A 19,566-nucleotide genomic window follows, 5' to 3' on the forward strand; every position below is an offset into this window, starting at 1 on the left:
AAGAGGTAAATTCCTTGCCTGACAGGATTGTCTGCTTCATCTTGGAGATATTTACCTTGAGGCTGTATGGAGTAGTCTTTTTGACTATTGCTTATTATGACTTGCATTGGGATTAATGAGTCATTTCATACAACACCATCACTAAATCTGGGTTGCTTTTTGGCTAAGATCAAAGAAATACCATGTCGCATTGTCCAGTTCCCCCAGATTTTTGAGCACTGTTCAGCTAAAACGTTTAGTTGTTATTTACTTTGATTTGGAGATCCAAAGTGTTGTGAAATATATTAACTAAATATTACGATTAAGAACTAGTAAAAAATGCATGATTAAATTACTTGTCAGGAATAAAAGTTTTAATCTTGCTAGGAACAGATAGGAACTTAAAGTAGAAAAGATGTGCTTAGGAGAGTGGGTAAAAAAGGTTCTAATAATCCAGAGGAAAAAAGTAAAAGGAAAGTTTCAGTTGCTACATTTCACGCGAAAAAAGAGACGACATTTTTTTTCTTTTGCCATTTATTAGTCTACAGAGATCTACTTTGAATAATGAAAATATGAATTAGTATCTTATTATTAGTAGTAAATTCCAGTTTTCAATGAAACATTGAAGTGAAAGAGCCATGTTTTAGGACAGCTTTGTTCAGTTTTCTGACAAATGAAACCATTAAAACTGTATACAAGTGTGATAAAACACATGACTAGGATCCTCTGGTCTCATGCTATAATAGTTATTATTTTACTGTGTTTGGACTTGAGTGAACAAATAAATGGGGGATTCATACCCTGTCTCATCATGCGTAGCCTGAAATGCTAGCTGAAATGCATAGCTATCCACCAAATTATTTTCATTTGGATATCATTTTGGATAGCTGGTAAAGCAGAGTTAACTTTAAATAATGCTTTTGGTGAAAACATAGACAAATGATTGTGCATTTTCTTGTTCAAAACTAGATTTTATTTGTGAATTTAGAAAAATGAATAGAATGACTGTAAAGAACAACTTTGAAAGTCACTGCTAAGTTTCACATTTGTCCCTTGAAGCAGTAGGTGTAAACAGCTGGTGATAGTGAGTTGACCGTACTTTGCCTTCCTATGAGATACTTCTCTGAGCTAGAAGTGATGATAAAGAATCATTTATTTGTTTTTCAAAATACTGATAATTTTCCTGCAAATACTTTTTAAAGCTTTAGTTTTAATAATTTTGTTTTAATGTTTTTCTTTCGTCTTTTAAGATGCCATTTTAGTATGTGTAAAGCAAGTGTGTTTAAAATCATCAGTTTGGAAGTGCACGTTGAAAGCATGCATTGGTAGGAACAGTGTCTGTGTAAGAGGAACTCACTTTTCATTTTTAAACTACGAAAATATTTTTGAGTTGTCTGGTAAAGTTGATTGAGACAGTACATTGTTTATATAAATATAGAAATATTTGTTTCTGAATATTCTTATATAAAGACAGAGAAACTTATGCTAACGTAAAAATTCATGGCAAGCTAAATTTGTAGTTAAAAGAAAAAAAAAGTTGTAATGTGCTTACATGTTGATCATCAAATGTTTATATTATTTATTTCCATGCCTCAAAAGTCTTAAAGTGTTAATATTTATAGTAACAGTTTCTATTATATTTGCAGTTTAATCTTATATTTTTAATTTAGATGTGTTTATTGTTTAATATGACTCTAATTTGGATATTCAAGAAAAACTTACCATTTTCATAATCATTTCATGGAACTGAGCCTCTATAGAAAACTTCAGAGCATTCCACTCAGAGGCAGTTTTGTTTAGTAGTGTTTATTTTCACCTCCCCTTAGGATACTGTAAATAATCCAGCATGATTGATTGTGAGAACAATTATACACAAATTCAAGGAAGATTTTATATTCTGGCCACAGGGTTGCATGGAAATAATTTCTGTCTTATTTAGAAGTTCACCTGTGCATTTTATTACACGTGTCTCAAAGTCTTTATGATTTTAGTTCATTATTGCGGAGTGAAGCATGATATGACATAGATGCTTTTAATGCCAATGTCCCCACAAGTGTATGTACTGACTGCCTGGAGCTGGGCCTAATAGTTTATATTTGACAATATTAACGCCACTATCATGCAGAGGTAGTGCTGTTGATTTTTTTAAGATGCGATGTCCTCTTCCTCAGCACTGAACCAGTTCTGCAGCAGCTTAATTTGTGATTTAGTAAAGCACCATCCTTGAGATGCATCATAAAGTTATGGCTTGGCAACCCCTGTCCAGTTCTTGGCAATTGTCATAAATGCAGAGTATTACACAGGGTAGCTTAACTGTTCAGCTACCTGATTATCCCATATACTTTTAGCTGACTAAGGGTTTTTTCAGGTTTTTTCCTCTGTTGAAGGAGGGTTATGTCTTGCCCTGGCTGTGGGTGTTATTCCCTGGGGGGTGGGAGAAGGCAGGTGAATTGTATCCGATTCTAGACTGGTAAAATATTTTGGGAACTCTTCAGATGGGACTGTTAGAAAATATTATACCAGATGAGTTCATCACTTTTGGTACAGAGTGAAAGGAGGCAGATCTTTTTGTGCAAGTGTCCTTAAAACTTATGTGAAGTATAGTAACCTACTAACATATATGAAATGAGTAGGGGTTTTGAATGTTTTGTTAGTTTCTGTAAGGCTCTATACCTGTTGCTGACGTCTAAAATTTTTTGCAGGGCTTAATCTAGTTTAAGTCTTTTGACTATGTGTGTTTGGGGTATTCTTTTTTCCTGTGTTTTACCTCTGTTAATTATAGTGAAGGATGTTGGAGGCAGAGAACAGGACACGCAACTGGCCTAATGATACTCTGCGGCGATATTTTTCTCCATCTCCATCAGGACCCATCCTGTTGTAGTACTTACTTACTTTTAAGACGGCAATGCTGCTTCACCAAACTTCCTCCTACAGTGAGAGAAGTAGGGATAACTCTTGGAAAAAGTTTTGAGGCTAGTGACAAAATATGTTTGTCTTTCAGATCCCCAGCTCAAGGGTATAGTGACCAGGTTATATTGCAGGCAAGGCTACTACTTGCAAATGCACCCCGATGGAAGTCTCGATGGAACCAAGGATGACAGCAGTAATTCTAGTAAGTGACTGCCCAGGGGAATGTCTTAATCGCACACGCAGATTGCATCGCTCGAGTGTGTACGCGCAGACACGGTGTTAATGCCTTTGGAGGGTTTCTGAATGTGTTTTGTCGAAAGGAGGAGGGTTGTGTCCATTCGAAGCCTAATGACCGCTAGCACGGCTCGTGCAGGACGTTGGCCTAAATGTATTCCCTCTGAAGGGCAAGGCGCAAGTTCCGATGGACCTTCAGGGGGGACATATTTAGGCCAATGGTTGTCTTTTGGTAACTTTGTGTAAATGGTACAATTACATTAAAAATATTTTTTTATAAAAGCTATGTATTTAACATAAATTTCTTATCTTCAAATAAATAACAAAAAAAAAAAAATGGAAACAAAATTTCCTTGAAAAAAACTGATCATATAGGCCCTGATTCAGCAAAGTACATTAAGTGTGTGTCTAACTATTAAAGCCCTGCTGAAAAACACATGCTGAAGTACCCTGCTGAATTGGGGCTAAAGATCCTACAGTCCCTATACCAGCAAGAGTTCCAATGATTTTAAGAGCATTTCTGCCAGTGTAGGGACTGCAACAGTAGCATTTTTCAAAAATATTCCAAACAAAATGGCCTTGAAAGGCCGCTGCTTTGGTACTCTTTTCCTATGATTCTGCCACATATTTTCCTTCAATAAGCATATATATGTTTGATAACTTCAGCTGCAAATGATAATTAAGCAAACCTATTCTTACTCTAGAAACAGTTGATTTTTAATTTTCTGTGTAGCAGAGAACATTTGTATTTTGTTTATATTAATGATAATGACATATTTAAGTAACATATTTCTGTGTGATCTTGAGGTCTATTTTAAGCATTTTTAATATAAAAGATTTATCTTCTTGTTACGCATATGTAAATAAACCTTTAGTTTCCTCAAAAATGTTGGAATTAGGCTATAGAAATTAAGGGATTTGAGGTTTCTTCTTTACTTTTGTTAGGTCCCTGTTTTATCTGTTAATGCACGGCTGTAATTTTCAACACGTCGTCAACAGATAGCATAATCATCTTTTATTGTTTTATTCATTTTTAATTTTTTTTAGAATTGAGAAAAATAATTGTTTAATCCATTTCGAGGTGTATTTCTCTGCTTGTTTTCCAAGTGGTTCCCCCCCCCGCTGTTCCTTGCTTCTTTTCTTCCCTCAGTGTGTCCATCTCTCATGCCCGCTTCTGTACTGGACTAGATTCTAAGACCTTGTACAGACAAGATCATTATTGCTTTTTATAGAACCTTTGCCTATATGAGGTCCAAGAAATGTGTCTTAGAGTGTGAGCGTGTATCTCTCTCTCCCTCTCCTTGTCTCTCTGCCCATCTCTCTCTTATTTGCAGCTTCAGTGGGGAGATGTGTACGACTGCAACAATATTGGAATGTTTTAATGTTAATGTTTGGTTTGTTGGATTTTTTTTAATCTAAGAACCCTATGGATTTTGAATCTTTGCAAAACTAGACCATAGTGCCTTACTTTCCTCTTCTCGCTGTTGTTAGCTTTACAAATATTCTTTTTTTTCTTACTATGTCATTTTCCCTTTCTCTCCCCTCTTCTCTGCCTTTCTGGATTTCCATCTGTCTGCCCATCTCTCTTATTCATGTTGTTCCAAAATGCAGACTGAATATTCTATGTTATAAATATTCTGAAATATAGAACTTGTCCAAACTCAACCAACTACCAGATTGCAGTATTGTGTATTTTGAATAAATACTGTTAGATAATACTGTGTTTTACTTCAACGTGATTTTTAGGATAAAATGATTTTTTTTTTCCATAAAGGGATTTTGAATTTTTTCTGTCTTTAACTGGTATGATTCACTATTTGTTTCTTCACTAGTCCAATTTTACAATATTGTTTAGTAAACACAATTTAGACCATAGGGATGTAAAATTAATGTGTTTGCCAGGAAAGCATACAATCTCCACCTTAAATTTTGCTAGTACCTATGTATATACTAATATACACTGTATAGGCTATATTAAGAACTGAAAAGATTGATCCATTTGGTATATTCATGAATATATGAAGATGTGTCTCTTTCTTTTGTGCTGTCAGTCTTTTTCCTCAGTTCTTTTCCCTTTTCACTCTGTTTCCTTCCATTTCCTGTTGAAGTTTTTGTTTCCTATTGCTTTTCTTTATTGCAGCATATTTTGCTTTTCCTTTTCTCTTTTGCTTTAAAACAATAATTTTTCTCATGGATAGCATTCCTAGTATTTTGATCTTTTATTTTGTGAGCTCCTTATGAGATTTTCCTTCTGAGGCTTACCGGTAAATAAGTTTTGGCAGCTGCCAGAGGGGGTAAAATCCTGCTTCTGACCACAGAGCTTGCAGGCTGCCTATTTAATGTGCCCAGTGGGCGCAAGGATGGACATGTATTAGCTGTCAGTAGGACAGATAGTGCGCTTACCTCGATAGTGAGGATGACTTCCGTTTGAAACGTGTTTCATAAAAATGGAGGCAATAGAGACTGCCAAAAGGTTTGCATCTCTGCCAGCCTGCCCCCCATGTTCGGCACTATTCACTGCCCCTGAAGCCTGTGACGGGGTCCTCCTCGTGCACTGACCATAGGAGTACCTGGTGTCGGAGAAGCCAGAGTGAGCGAGTAGTGAGGTACGGCCAAGAGAAGTGATTTCTTTTTTGTCTTCAGCAAGGAAACTGAAGCTTAGTCATGCTGCTACTTTCTGTGCTGTTGCAATTTATTCTGTGTCAAGGAGTTAGAGGAGTGCTTGAAGTTAGAATTCCCTCAAGTGCATATATCATTTTGTACTCATTTTATATGTATGTCAGTAAATATAAGTTCCACACTATTGGAGTCACAGTGTTATGGAGAAGTAGTGCAAACTAAGATTAAGATGTAGTCTGTTCAAATTGAGTGGTTCTGTTCACACCCATTTTTTGTTTGTTTTTAAAGCTTCTTGGTAGTCTCTTTAATGTGACTTTTTGCTTCTATCTGAAGTCAAAATGAGTTTTACCAGTGGTTTTGGTCAGCTGCTATAGTACAAGCCATTGTCCCTGCTTGCCTTAAGTTGGAATAAAGGCTAGAGTCTGCAGAGATAGATGGCAAGATCTTAAATGTATCGCTGCACAAAAACCCTTGCGTGAAAAAGGAAGAAAGATGTGACTGCTTTTAATTGCATCTTTGAACATACTTTCGCCTGCTCGTGTTGGGGACCATGCTATTAGAACCCAGCTTAAATAGACTGATGGGTTTCAGTTCATTGTTATAATTTCTTTTTATGCCTTTTCCAAGTTAGCGATGTTTTGTGACAGAGTATGAATTAATGCACCTATTGGTTAATGGTGCTGAGTTTCCTTAAATCACATCACCAGACCAAGGCTGTTAGCTCAAACCATCTTGTGTGTACAGTCTGTATTCTTTTGCCAAACTCACAGTGATATGTGGAAAGAGGCTTTATTGCATTGCTTTTCTTGTTTTAGCTGTTTTTCTCTTTTTCCTTCCTCTAATGCCTTACAGTTTCTGGTTTGTTTTTGTGGCTGGCTTGTAGTGAAATCAGGAGTGACTGTGGTTAAAGCTGTAGGCTTGGTTACTGAGGTCCTGCTCAGCGTAGCTGTCCCTCTCTAGCTCTGATTTTGCTGGATTTTACAGCAGTTCTCAGCATTACTTGGTGCGAATGGAACTGCCTTCAGTGTTGTCCATGTGCCTCATCATTGTTAATTAGGAAGAACAAGCTACTGCACAGAAACTGTAAAGAAATAGAAGAGATTTCCATTTTGTGATTGTGGTAACAAGTGTTACATTCCCATCCTGCCCTCCTCCCCACCCAACACAGCTCATTTTCAGGCTTTGGTCTATCTTCAAAGTTTTGTCTCACGAATGAAGTGTAGGTTTAGTAGGCAGACTAATTAATTTGGGAAATAGGCAATTCTGATTCTTTTATTTCTGAGGCTGAAACCCTGAATCTTTTGGCCCTATGGCTTATTTTGATTCACCTGTAGAATGTATCTCAGCCAACCACCACTGAAAAAATTCAACATAAATCATGATACTTTCCTTGATGGATCATAAACCTAATTTTAACACACAAATGGTGCTATTTATGCCCCTTACGAAATTACAATCATGTTTAAAACATTAAAAGAGCATTGCTCATTTGTAGCCCTATTCCATAAACTGATAAATGCTAAAGTTAAGATTACAAAAGCAACTTTGATTTGGCTGTGCTGTGCACATCTCTTGCTTAATTATGTAGCAACATGCTTTACTTCTTTTGTGGTACTTTGTACCTGGTAGAGTTGGTGTTCAAGAAACTATGCAACCATTTAACATTCCTTTATTTTCAGCTTTTAATGCATACTCCTAATGCTCTGTTTATATCTTCCAAATTGAATATGGAAGTATTAACTTTTTTATGTCTTTCTAAAGTAACTACCACTATCATATTTTGGTTTGACGATATTAATAAAATAATCTTCACATCACCCTTGTAAGGTAAAGGAGATAATTAGACAGAAATAAAGCACATGAAGATCAAAAACCCACACCCTCAATGCTGTTAAATTTGGATTCCTGAACAGAAATATTTGCAGTGTGTGATTTTTGCACTGGTTTTTATTGCAGTTCATCTTCAAAGAATTACACAGGCATTTAGTCATCTATTTACATCACTGTCATGGTTTTGCCCCAGCCGGCAGCTAAGCACCACACAGCTGCTCGCTCACTCCTCACCCCCCAAGGGGATGGGGAAGATAATGAAAAAAACCTCGTGGGTTGAGATAAGGACAGTTTAATAGGATAACAAAGGAAGAGAATAATAACAACAACAACAACAACAACAACAACAACAGTAATAATAATAATAATAATAATAATAATAATAATAATACCAAGTGATGCACAAATGCAATTGCTTACCACATGTGGAAGGAAAAAAATCAGCAACCCAATGCCCAGTCTGTTTCCGAGCAATGATCTCACCTCCCAGCTAGCTTCCCCAGTTCTATCCAGAGCATGACACTGTATGTTAGGGAATGTCCCTTTGGCCAGCCTGGGTCACCTGTCCTGGCTGTGCTCTCCCAGCTTCTTGTGCACCTGGCAGGGCGTGGGAAGCTGAAGAGTCCTTGACTTAGTGTAGACGCTACAACTACCCAGCAACAACTAAAAACATCAGTGTGTTGTCAACATTATTCTCATCCTAAATCCAAAACACAGCACTATACCAGCTACTAGAAAGAAAACTAACTCTATCTCTGTCCCAAAACCAGGACAATCACCTTTGGGAGTTAGGTAAGCCCATTTCTCTTAGTCAGTGTGACAGGATCACTGGAGGCCATGTTCAGCCATACTAAACAGTACATTTTAATTACGTCTTGTGTAACATCAGACGGGTAGAATGGGTTTGCTACGTAAGAAACGGATGGACTGATCTCTGAATACCAAACTCCTTGCACTCATTGCCAGTCTAAAAGATGTTCTTATGGAGTTGTCATTTTTTTGCCTGTAGGCCTGCAGATGGAAATAAATTAAAGAAATAGTGGTCTTGATCTGATTGCAGATTTGGTGCTGTGGGAAGTTTTGTTAACTGACACCAGGGCAGTGCACATGCAGAAGAGACAGCAAATTTGTAAGCCTTAAGCAACTGGTGTCTAGCAAGCTTCTTGAGAAAAACAGTGATCTGTAATGGCAATTTTCTTGTAACTACAAGTCAGTTGTACCTAAATAGACTTTCACAAGGATATGGAAATACCTGATTTCAGTCATTTAGATTTCAAGTTAATATACTGAGAAGGTATTACATAAAAAAAGGAAAAAGAAGTGTGGTGGTTTTGTGTTTTGCTCAAGGACAGAGTTACTACTTATCAAAAAGTGGAGTTTATAACTTTGGCTAAAATTTTTGGAGGATTAGAATCCAACTCAAATGTGTTCCTGCAAATCCCCTCCATGACACCTAAACCAATAACTTTTTCATGCCTTTTGTTGCTGTTAACTGCCCTCCACTCCCATTTTCTGGCTTAGGAAAAGGAAAAGAAACCATTTGCTTTACAGTCCTGCTTTAGATGGAATACAAAGCAGAGCTAAGGGAGTGTGCAGAGGCTCAGCACTGAAGAGGAGAAAGGGTTTTACTCACACCATTTTTGCCAATTGGTTCACTTGATTTCCTTGATGTTCCCACGTCTTATTTACAGTTGGATTTGCAAGGCTTTATACTTGAGCGTGCAGCATGGGAGCACTGAGCACCAGGCAGAATTATATTTTCTAGTCTGTTCCAGGACGCTCCCTCTCTCACCTCATCTGTGGACTCACCGAGCAGGGTTTAGGTACATAAAGATGTTCAGGAACCTCACTCCCCACTTAGTTTTGGTTTTGGATAATAGTCTAAAAGATAGAGGGAAGCTGGGGGCATGGTTCTTTTTCACACCCCTCATCAAGTAAGGGCATAGCTTTGGCTGTGAAGACCTGAAACACCAGCAAACTCTGGAAGGCTTTTCTCAAGGCAGGTTCTTATTAGAGTGGGGGATAGCATAGGTGAATCCTAGAAAGGTTTGAAATGTGTAATTGGGCACGGAAGTCGAGTTCTGCACAGCCACGTTCTGGAGGAAATTGAATTTCCTTTGACCAACTTCAGAGCACATAAAAACCACATGCTGTGCCTTACTGGTGCATGTTTTGCCGACCTCAGTATGAAGCACATTGCTGAGCATGTATCAATCAATAATGGGACTGGCCTCCCTAGTGTCACCCAAGACTGAAAGATTTTGTGGAAGATACTGAGTATTCTGTATGTGCAGAATTACAGCATTTCAGATCACGCTCTAAAATTTTATGGTCTTAGACTAATTACACCAGCTCTGACAATCTCTGATTAAAACCTGGTGGCAGTAAAAGATATGTTATATCCCTTCCTCAGTGCTTTCTAAATTCACCGGCAACTATAAGCTGCTCTAGTGATTTTATAGTTTGCATAAAACACTGCCATGTTACAGGCCTCTAATTCTCCTTCAGTGGTGGTTGTTTTTTGTAGCTTTGCTGCTTTATTTTTATTGGTAATACAGCAAATTATATCTACATTCCAGAAGTTTTGTCTGAACCACTATGATTTGGAGTTATTTTTCATTAGCAGTTTTCCATGGCTGACTTGTCTTTTGTGTTCACCTCTTTTCCTTATACAAGTGTTCTTTGCTTTTCCTTCCTGGTGTTCCCTCAATTGTTGCTGCCTTCCCTCTAGCATGATGTTCATATCCAGGTTTCCTCCTGGTATTTCTTTTCTTCTAGAAATAAACAAACTTAACTGCCATCTGAAACGTAGTTTTGCTGTGACAGACTCTCCCTCCACCACCCACAACATTGGTTTTGCTGATTTTGACATTGTTTCATTTGAGGGTGATGGCTGATTGGTTTTTTAACTTCCAAATTATATTGAACATTTGAAAGCCCTGAAGTCATGAAGTGTTTAGCCTGTATACTCTTAGGATATCTTGTCCATGAGTGCCGTATTTCACTGGTTTACACTTACCTTGTGTAGATTAGAGAGGGAACCTTGTCTGTACCCAGTATTTTACCAGTGAGATCCTAGCATGCTGGAGACTTTTGGAAACTACAGAAATGAAAATGCTATATATTTATGCTAATTCTTGTCTGATGACATCTCTTCTATTCTTCTTTGTAAATCCATAAATTTGTTTTCTGTTATTCCAGAACTCTTTTGAATATATTTTTCTTTCTACAGCTATAGGAAGTTCTCTGCTACAACCATTCCCAGCTTTATACTGGCTTTGTGCATTCCTAACAAGATCTTATGTTACATATTCTTTTTCTGCATGAGAATATAGGAAAGGGGCTTTTTTCCCATCCACTTCTATCTTTAAAATCTAATAGTCAACCTATGTTTTTTTCTCAGTTGTAAAGATTTGATCAGCTTCATCATAAATTATCTGTGGCTTTGTGTCCTTTGACCAACCAGGAGTTTTCACACCTTGAGAAAATGTACTTATCCACTGCAGTTACATGACCCTTTTTCTCTTGTTTTGGCCCTTCCCCTGCATTCTGATTAGATAGTCTCAGAGGGTACGCTTTCTGGTCACACCTCTGGATGTCCTTCCTAAATTTTGAGGAATTCACTGTAGGCGTTATTGTGTTCCTGAGACCTAGCCTGGTGAAACCATGGTCCTTGCTGCCTATATTGAACACACAGGTTGCAATTTTGGTTTTCATCCAAGTACTTGTGAATCCGTGACTCATCCACAGTGAAAAACCACTTAGCGTGAACTCTGGCTCATCCAGATCTTTTCTTCTGAGACTGTTTGATGTGCGCTTTGCATCTGATTTCCTAGTATGAGTCAGTAAAGTTAGTATAGGTGTGTGCTGGCATAATTTTTAGAGGAAGAATTGATCTGTGTCTCTTATCACTTTTTCTTTTGTTATTCTGTGGTGAGGCTGGTAAACTCCCGCTCTTCACACTGGTCTTTTTCAGACAGTAATTAAAGCTGTGGCTATTTTTGTTGTTACAGAGGTGTATACCATTGCTAGGGTATCTGCTATTAGCTGGGTTTTTGTTGGGGTTTTTTTTGGTTTGTTTTTCCCCAGAATTTCAGTCTTTGAACATGTTCTATTCAGCTGTATAGCATTTATGCACATTTGAAGTCAAGCATGTATTTCAGTGTTTTCCTGAACTAGGATAAGCCTCTGCATTACCCGAGGCCTGCGTACTACTGCTTGTATCAAATATATCATTCACAAAAACAAAAAAAATAATTTGGATTTGAAATCACAGACCTCTTGAAAGCAATCTTAATGAGAGTACGTCTTAATCCAAATCCATAAAAATGCTTAAGAAAATAAAAAGCTACATGCCAGAATTAGAGAGACATGTTTTCTGCAGGGTATCATCTCACAAGCACTACCCTTATGATCCATCTACATTGATGAAAGAACTGCTGGGCTCTTTGACTCTTTTCAGATTGCCTGAGATACTCATGTCTGCACTGCTACATAAATGATTACAGTCCAGTCTTCTGTGCTTTGTATTTGCTAGTTAGCACTTGTGCCAAATACTGAACTACTGCAGGACTTATTGCTAGACAGATACTTAGACTTTGATTTAAGGATTAACTTTACTAGAAGCAAGATTTTCTGAATTAGCTTAACTGTCAAATAAGAAAAAATATACAGGGAGTTCTTTCTTTTTAGTAATGATGTTTATTAGAATATTGTAATAACCATAGTATATTTATGTCTGGTCATGTTTTTTCTTCACAGCGTTATTCAACCTTATACCAGTGGGTCTTCGAGTTGTTGCTATTCAGGGTGTAAAGACTGGGTTGTATATAGCCCTAAATGGAGAAGGTTTCCTCTACACATCAGTAAGTACCTTTCTGAACTCTGTTTAAGAGGCAAGCTGAAGTTAAAATCTACAAGGAAATGAGATGCACATTCACTTTTAAGAAGTTCTATAATATGTGTGTATTTATATATAGTACAGACACCTGTGTACCCATGTGTGTATGCAACATATCTATAAACGGGATGTGGTAGAAATTACTGTGGTGTATGTATGAAAGCCTGTGTGTTAGCAGTCCTAAAAAAACATTCTGTAGAGCTCTTTTTCTAGTAGGCTATACTGGTAGTATGCAATACACCACAAAGATTATGATTTTCAGTTAAATTCTCCAGAATTTTTAAATGAAGACCTGCGATTATTTTCTTAGAGACTTGTTGATCAGAATCTAAAAGCTGCTCCAACAGTTACTTTTATTGATAAGACTTACAAGTGTAACTTCCATCTATAAAGTCATTAACAGCTTTACAGTTTATCATCATAATCTTGTATTGTATGCTTAGCATTATTGATTTTTTTTAATTTCAGATATCAGGAAAATAAAGAGTTCTGTGAGGGATTGTATCTTTGTAGAATGATCAAAGTTTAAGAAAAAATCTTTTGAGTCACAAGCAAGACTGCTGGATAAAGTGATTGCAAAGTCCTCAGATTGTTTAAGATATTCCAAATGATTTAATGCTAATCAATCAGTGTGTTGTTGGGAATATAAAAATCCTCAGTTTTGGGTAAATTTAGTCTCTTAACCTCCTTTGAAAAGCAAACAGACTTTAATATGAACAGGCAGTTCTGTCAGATATTAACGAGATGGCTTAAAGGATTTTTCATTACTATATTTTTATTGCCATCTATGTTGAATTTATTTACATAGTGCTTTTTCCATTTTTTACATCACATAATTCTTAATTCCTCACTGAATTACAATAGACTGCTTTGTTTTCAATGTCCATTGAGAGGAAATTGGACAGATTAAGTTTCTGATGCCCTGAAGGAAAGTGTGCTGTTTATTTCAAATATACAATTGTCTTGGAAAAGCTAATTAGGAAGAAAAAATGGAACTAATCTTGAATATCAATGTCAAGACAAAGAGAAAATTCCTCATAAAATGTTTGCTGGAAACTCCAGCAGTATTACCTAAAATATTTATTTTCTTCTGTTCAAAATCAAAAATTCTTTCACAGGAAAACATGCAATATTTGCTGCCAGAAGGAAGAAAACTAGAAGAAAAAAACTAGAGCTATTAGAGAAAATGCATTGCTGACTTCCCAGTTCCATCACTTCACGTGGGGAGCTCATTTCAATATGGTGGCACGAACAGTACTTTTTTAACGTGTTGGTGCAGTTAAGAGTACTTTCTTGCCCAGCACTGTTTCTGAAGTGAGTTCTCAGTCCTTCAGAAAGAAATATAAATTTCAGAAAATGTACCAGGTTCCTGGCAGGTAATGTGGCACCGGGAGAGACCCTACATGAACAAACTCTGGCAGCCACTGTGTTTATGTATTATTCTGGGAATGATCCAAGTTAAATGAATGGTGTCATCTGGGGAAGGGAAAGGAGTGGAGAGTACAAGGCAAGATAAGAGATGGCTGGATCCAAACTTTAACTAGGTGTGAACCCAACCCTTAGAACATCCTCAGGTCTAACAAGATATTTCTGTCACACCAGTGGGAATCTGAATTGCTTTGTTACTATGTCTTCTTTTTGAGCAACACAGATTACTTAGGTTGCAATCAGTCTCATGGATATAAATAAAAGATTATTATAAGGAAAATGTAATCTACATGTTTAATGTTTTGCAGGATTGCATATTCTTCATTGCCACTAATGGCAAGATTTTTGGACTTGGTGATTTCATATATTTCTGTAGTTACTGGCAACTTGTTAAGTACTTTTGAATTTTGTTCTGTGAATGTTGTTATGTTTTGAGTGTATTTCTCTTAAAAATTTCTTGGGAGAGTATCTCAATCTTTCACTTTACCCTGTATGAGGCAAGGAAACGAGTGGTTTTTGGAATGTATCGCTTACTCTGCCTCGTGCGGAGAGTGAAAAACGAGTGACAAAGAGACGTGACACATCAGAAAACTGAATGGAAGTCTTTAGTTTTGGTATGTCTACAAAATGATTTTCAGCTTACACTTTTGCCAACTTAAAAAGTAGTAATATTTGGTAATCTAATGCAAATTTAAAAGTAGAGATTTCAAAACGTCAGTGCTGTAATACAGGTTTGATTGTTTCATATTAATGTATGGAAAACATCAACAATATATTTTTGTCCTAACAATTTCCTGCTTTCAGCTTAGAGACTAATGCATTTGAAAATAAGAAGACAAAGCATCAGAGAGAAGTCTGACTTCTCCCTGAGGATCAAGATGAAGAAAAACCGTGTGCAGAATATTTTAAATACTGTCATTTGTAGAAAAATGTTTTTAACCAATCACTTTCTATTGCTGTCTTGTTGGTGGATTTTTTTTGATTCTTTGTCACTGTTGCGTATCTGTTGCACCTGCAATGCAGAGGTTCTGTATTACATGTCATATATGTTTTTCCCTTGGCTGTTCAGGGGAAGATGGGAGAAAAAAGTTTTCTAAGTTTTGTATGCCAACTGTCATCATTGAAAAAAAGTGCCACATAATAGGAATGCTAGTTAAAATTTACATATATTTTTATATGCTACCAATTTCTTATAAACATTTCCAAAAAATGGAAGTGTGCACTATGCCTAAGTAGCATTTATAATCTGCGACCAAAGTCCTGTATAGTCCTTTGCAGAATACCTCAGCATCCCTTTTTCCGTTCACAGTATGTGAAACTTGTGAGAATAACCTATGTGTTGATGCCTCTCTTCAGAAATTGAAAGGCCCAACTCAATTATTTTTATCATAAGCTTCACATGATGTTGACTAATTAAGCAACAGCACTGACAGGAAAGGTATTATGCGTGATCCTGCTTTCTCTGATATGAAGTATTTGGTAAGAGGAAAATGAACATACAGTGTTGGACCAGTTTTACATATGGATTATCAAATGCAGATTTGCATCGTTTTCTTGCTTTGTTTTTTTTTAAATATCTTTTTTTTTAATGGCTGTTTGTGTCAGTTTGGGAGTCTCTTGGTTTTTTCTTATTTTATTCTGCCATATTTAAGATTTTTTCCACTAATTCACAGAATTAGAACTACAAAAAAAGAGCAGAAATCTCATAGAAGAGTGTTATGGCAATATTTCTCTCTTAGAACAGAAATAGAAGGACAGCAAATTGTGTAGGAAAGTCAATCTCAAGAGCTTTCCATACCTATTTTTTGCCTGCTGCAGCAGTTGTGATTTGTATTCTGTCCTTTGGGGATTGATCAAGTCAGGGTCCCTAACACAGACCATCAAAGCCTTGTCAAATAAAGGAGAAACAAAATCTTTGGAGTTTGATAAGGCTTTGCAGAATTTCTGAGAGAAAATACTTCTGCAAAATTATAACCTTATTTTTCAATGCATTTAAAGTAATTATTGTAATACAATGATTTGTTATTTTCTATAATAGAAAATAGGAGGACGAGAGCCTTTTCATGTTCGTTTTTTTTCCTTGCGCTTCTAAGGGTTAGCCCACTTAAAGACTATCCATTAAGCTTACCTTTTTTGAAGTTTCAGGTTATTGCATCCAAATTTATTTCTGTGTGTGTATGTATACCTCTACTTATATATGTATATCTTCATATATCCACTCATAATTAGGATATATATTTATATATATATTTAGTGAGAGCTTCCCAATTCTAGATACATGTTAGTGACCAATGAGAATTATAAAACAGAGTTGAGATTTATTTTAGATGGATTAATGAACTGTGAATAACTCAGTATTTCTGACTGCATCACTGTGAAAGCTAGTTGGAGAAGCTGGGTATTTCTACAAAGAAAGAACCATCTCAGTTACTAGCAAGAGTTTTGATGTAGTAGTTATGGACTTTATATGTTAAAATCCAAAAATATGCCTTACTCCTATCTCACCTTTGGAAAGGGTGGGCAAAATAAGGTTATATTTCCAGGGTCGATCATATAGAAATCAAAAGGAATGAAACTGGCTCCACGCACTGAAAAAAACCAAGCACAGCCACAGGGATTGTCCGTGGGGAACAGGTATTGCCTGTGGTAGGAAGATGACAGTGCAGTACATGGCAGAAGCTTTTGTTGGTTTCAGTGCTAATTTTGGTCAAATCACTTTGCAAAAGGTTCATTAGTTCAGCTTTCAGGGGCACTGCAGCTTCTTGTTGGGCTTCTAGGATTTTCTGCTATCATAACAGGATGAACTCAGCAGTAAAACTTATAATGTATTAGTCCATTTTATGATTCCTATTTTCCTGTGAGGATATGAGAGTCTTCTTGGATTATATCAATGACTTTCTCTCAAGAATTACTTGATGTATCTGGGAGGGTTTTGAAGGGCTACTGGTTTCTTTTTTATCCTAGGAGCAGTTTAACAGGGTGTTACGAACATTTGGTGGCTACCGGTGTAAGAGAAAAGGGAAAAACTAAAATATAGAAAGGAAAAAATTCCTAACTCTAAACCACCTTTACCTGCTTGTGCTTTCTTCTTCATGTTTCGTTTTTAACCATTTCTTCTGCCAGTTTTCACTGAGACTCAAGATGTGGACGAAACCAGAAAGGGAAGAGTACGTCTGTGATTTTGTCAGCAGCAGATATTAAAGTCATAGCGATCCACTGCATGGTTTCTTAGTAAGGCTGATGAACTACAGAGATGCTTTAAAAGATGGCTGAGCCTGCAGGGCCAGGTCTGAACCGCCTGGTCACCTCTTCCAGCGTGGTCCCCAGCTGGAGTTGTGCGCTGCGGCTCAGAGCTCCTCTTCTGGGTATGGGGCAGTGGGAACCTCTCTGGGAGGATGTAGAGAGTAATGGAGAGACACGGTTGCATTTTTGGGAGGTCTTACCAACTTTTTATAAAGTGTTTCAGAATTAGAGATGGCACACTACTCACTGTACAGAATAATTTTCCTGTAAGATGGGCGTTTGTGTTTGATCTGCCGTGGTACGCAGCGTTGAGGGTGTTGGAAGGGTGCTGGTTGGGTAGTGTTTCTGCGGCAGTAAGATGTCGGTCTGTGTCACAGCCTTCATGAATGAGAGAAAACATCAATATCTGTTACTGGGAAATGTATTTGTAATATCGCTCTGGCAACTCTCACCTGAAATAAAAGTCTTTGAGGGTTTCACCTGACATTTCAGCAGCCTCCCAGTGCTAGTATTTCCACCACTTCTTTAAGCCCACATAATTGACCTGTCTGAGGAGAACAAAATTCAGCCTCAAGGAAGAAGGTAGGAGCACAGACAGTACAGCCTGCAAAAGAATGAGAACTGAAGTGATCTGTATGTCTAGTATCTAAAGCAAAGTCAAATGAAAAATAAGTTTCTGGTAGCTTTCCATAAAGTCTCTCTTTGTGCTTTGGAGTAACACTTAGCGTGTGCAGTACTTTGAACCTTCAAAGGCGCATAAAACCTTATAATAAACAGGACAGAAGGAAGTTTAAACTAGGTAAAACCAAAGAGGAAATGCGATGGTTTAAAATTCATACTTTTTAACGACAATAATAAAAAAGAGATTAATGTCACATTAAGGCAGCATTTTTCTGTTGATTTTGTGTTGTTATAGTGTAACAGCAGTTGACCTAGGTTTTGCCAGAGATTGTTCCCCATCTTGCAAGGTACTGTAGAAAAAGTTAGGAATATATCTGTTTAGAGAGATGTGGACAAACATGAGCTTGCTGTGTGATTTTAAATAGCTAGGCTTTTGTTCTAGTAGTCAGAAGAATACTGAATAATAGAATAGGGTAAATCTTGTTGTTTTTGAGGCATCTGTGAATGTAAATACATCAGAGTGGAGTGGCTTCTTTAAAAATATTGTGATCAATGTGAAACATGATTTTCTTTCTTGTGTCAGACTTACACTTTAGGGTCTCAACCTGCTCCCCCGCTCTTATTTCCCAACGTAGACTTTGCTAAGACAGGGATAGGACTTTAGTTCACTTGTCATTATCTGTGTCTTGGAACTACTCTGGCATGTTTTGCAGAGAGGAAAATGGGTGAATTTAATTATTTGAAAATCACAGCTTTCGATAATGATTTTTGAAAACTAGTTATGTTTTATTTTTAAGAGTGTAAATGCATCAACCCTATGCAAGCTCCATTAGCTAATTTTAAGGGCTTACCACTAAAGTGATTTCTTGTGCATGAATATCGTCTCTCCATAGCCTGTTATCTTTTATCCAATTTGGTATCTGTTGGAAGTTGACCTATATTTGCCTCATACATCAAAAGTTAGTTTGAGAGGGGCGTAAACAGCACATTTCAGGGCTGTGTTCCTCTGTAAGTTGGGCTGCGTTGCTAGAAAGGTAAACAAGTTCAGCATGTTCCAGCAGTAGCTGAAATGTACTGACAGGGAGGAGGAAAACATCTGCGTGGTTTATGCGTATTTATATCTGTGTTTAGAGGTAGATAATTTGTCTCTCAAGTTGCCTGCCAAAAATAAATACAGAAAATTGCAAATGTATCTATTTATTCTATGGTGGCACTTATGGAACGATGAATAACATAGTCTTGCTGTATTGTACAAAAGTGCCGGATGTCCCTGCTACAGAGTATAGTAGAAAAGGGGTATAAAATCCATAGCAAGTCCATGACTTTTTTCAGTGGGTTAGGTTTTCATTACAGTTTTTGATTGAATGTGCTTAAGCCAATATTTTCACACACGAGATAAGGGAAAAAGGAGGCATGCACAGACGTACGAGAGTTTGATAGGGCAGGAGAGAAGTGAGAAGGAGAGAGGTGAATGGAATGAGGCTGACATGAGGAGACTGTGATAAGTAGGGATTTAAGAAATTGGAGAAATAGCACAGCTGAGCAGAACAGACTTGTAGAAAACCCTGTGATGATATCATCATTGTAGAAATGTTTATGATGATATCACCATTGTTCAAGTCTGATGCTTGCATTTGTTGCTACCTCTCTGAGTCTTTCACATGCAGAAATAGCTACTAGTTGAGCTACAGTTCATAAACAATACTAGTTAAAGAAATACAGTACTTTGAATATACAAAATGATAATTAGTACTATAAAGATATAGTGGTTTAGTATGACTTCTTCATCTGTGGCAGCTGTT

The 19,566-nt window shown here is 37.0% G+C and overlaps 1 protein-coding gene across 7 annotated transcripts in view; it reads left to right on the forward strand.

Moving 5' to 3' along the window:
• FGF14 (fibroblast growth factor 14) overlaps positions 1 to 19,566 on the forward strand; it is a 422,900-nt gene that overhangs the window by 313,490 nt on the left and 89,844 nt on the right. For 5 of the 7 annotated variants that reach the window (XM_054808157.1, XM_054808210.1, XM_054808183.1 and 2 more), the window contains 2 exons: positions 2,981 to 3,091; positions 12,334 to 12,437. In XM_054808157.1, the coding sequence (XP_054664132.1) occupies positions 2,981 to 3,091; positions 12,334 to 12,437 (215 nt within the window). The remainder of the gene's footprint in view (positions 1 to 2,980; positions 3,092 to 12,333; positions 12,438 to 19,566) is intronic. The other 2 variants (XM_054808173.1, XM_054808201.1) reach the window with 1 other exon arrangement.

The sequence above is a fragment of the Grus americana genome, chromosome 1, assembly GCF_028858705.1.
Source record: "Grus americana isolate bGruAme1 chromosome 1, bGruAme1.mat, whole genome shotgun sequence".
In the NCBI taxonomy this organism is placed as follows: Eukaryota; Metazoa; Chordata; class Aves; order Gruiformes; family Gruidae; genus Grus; species Grus americana.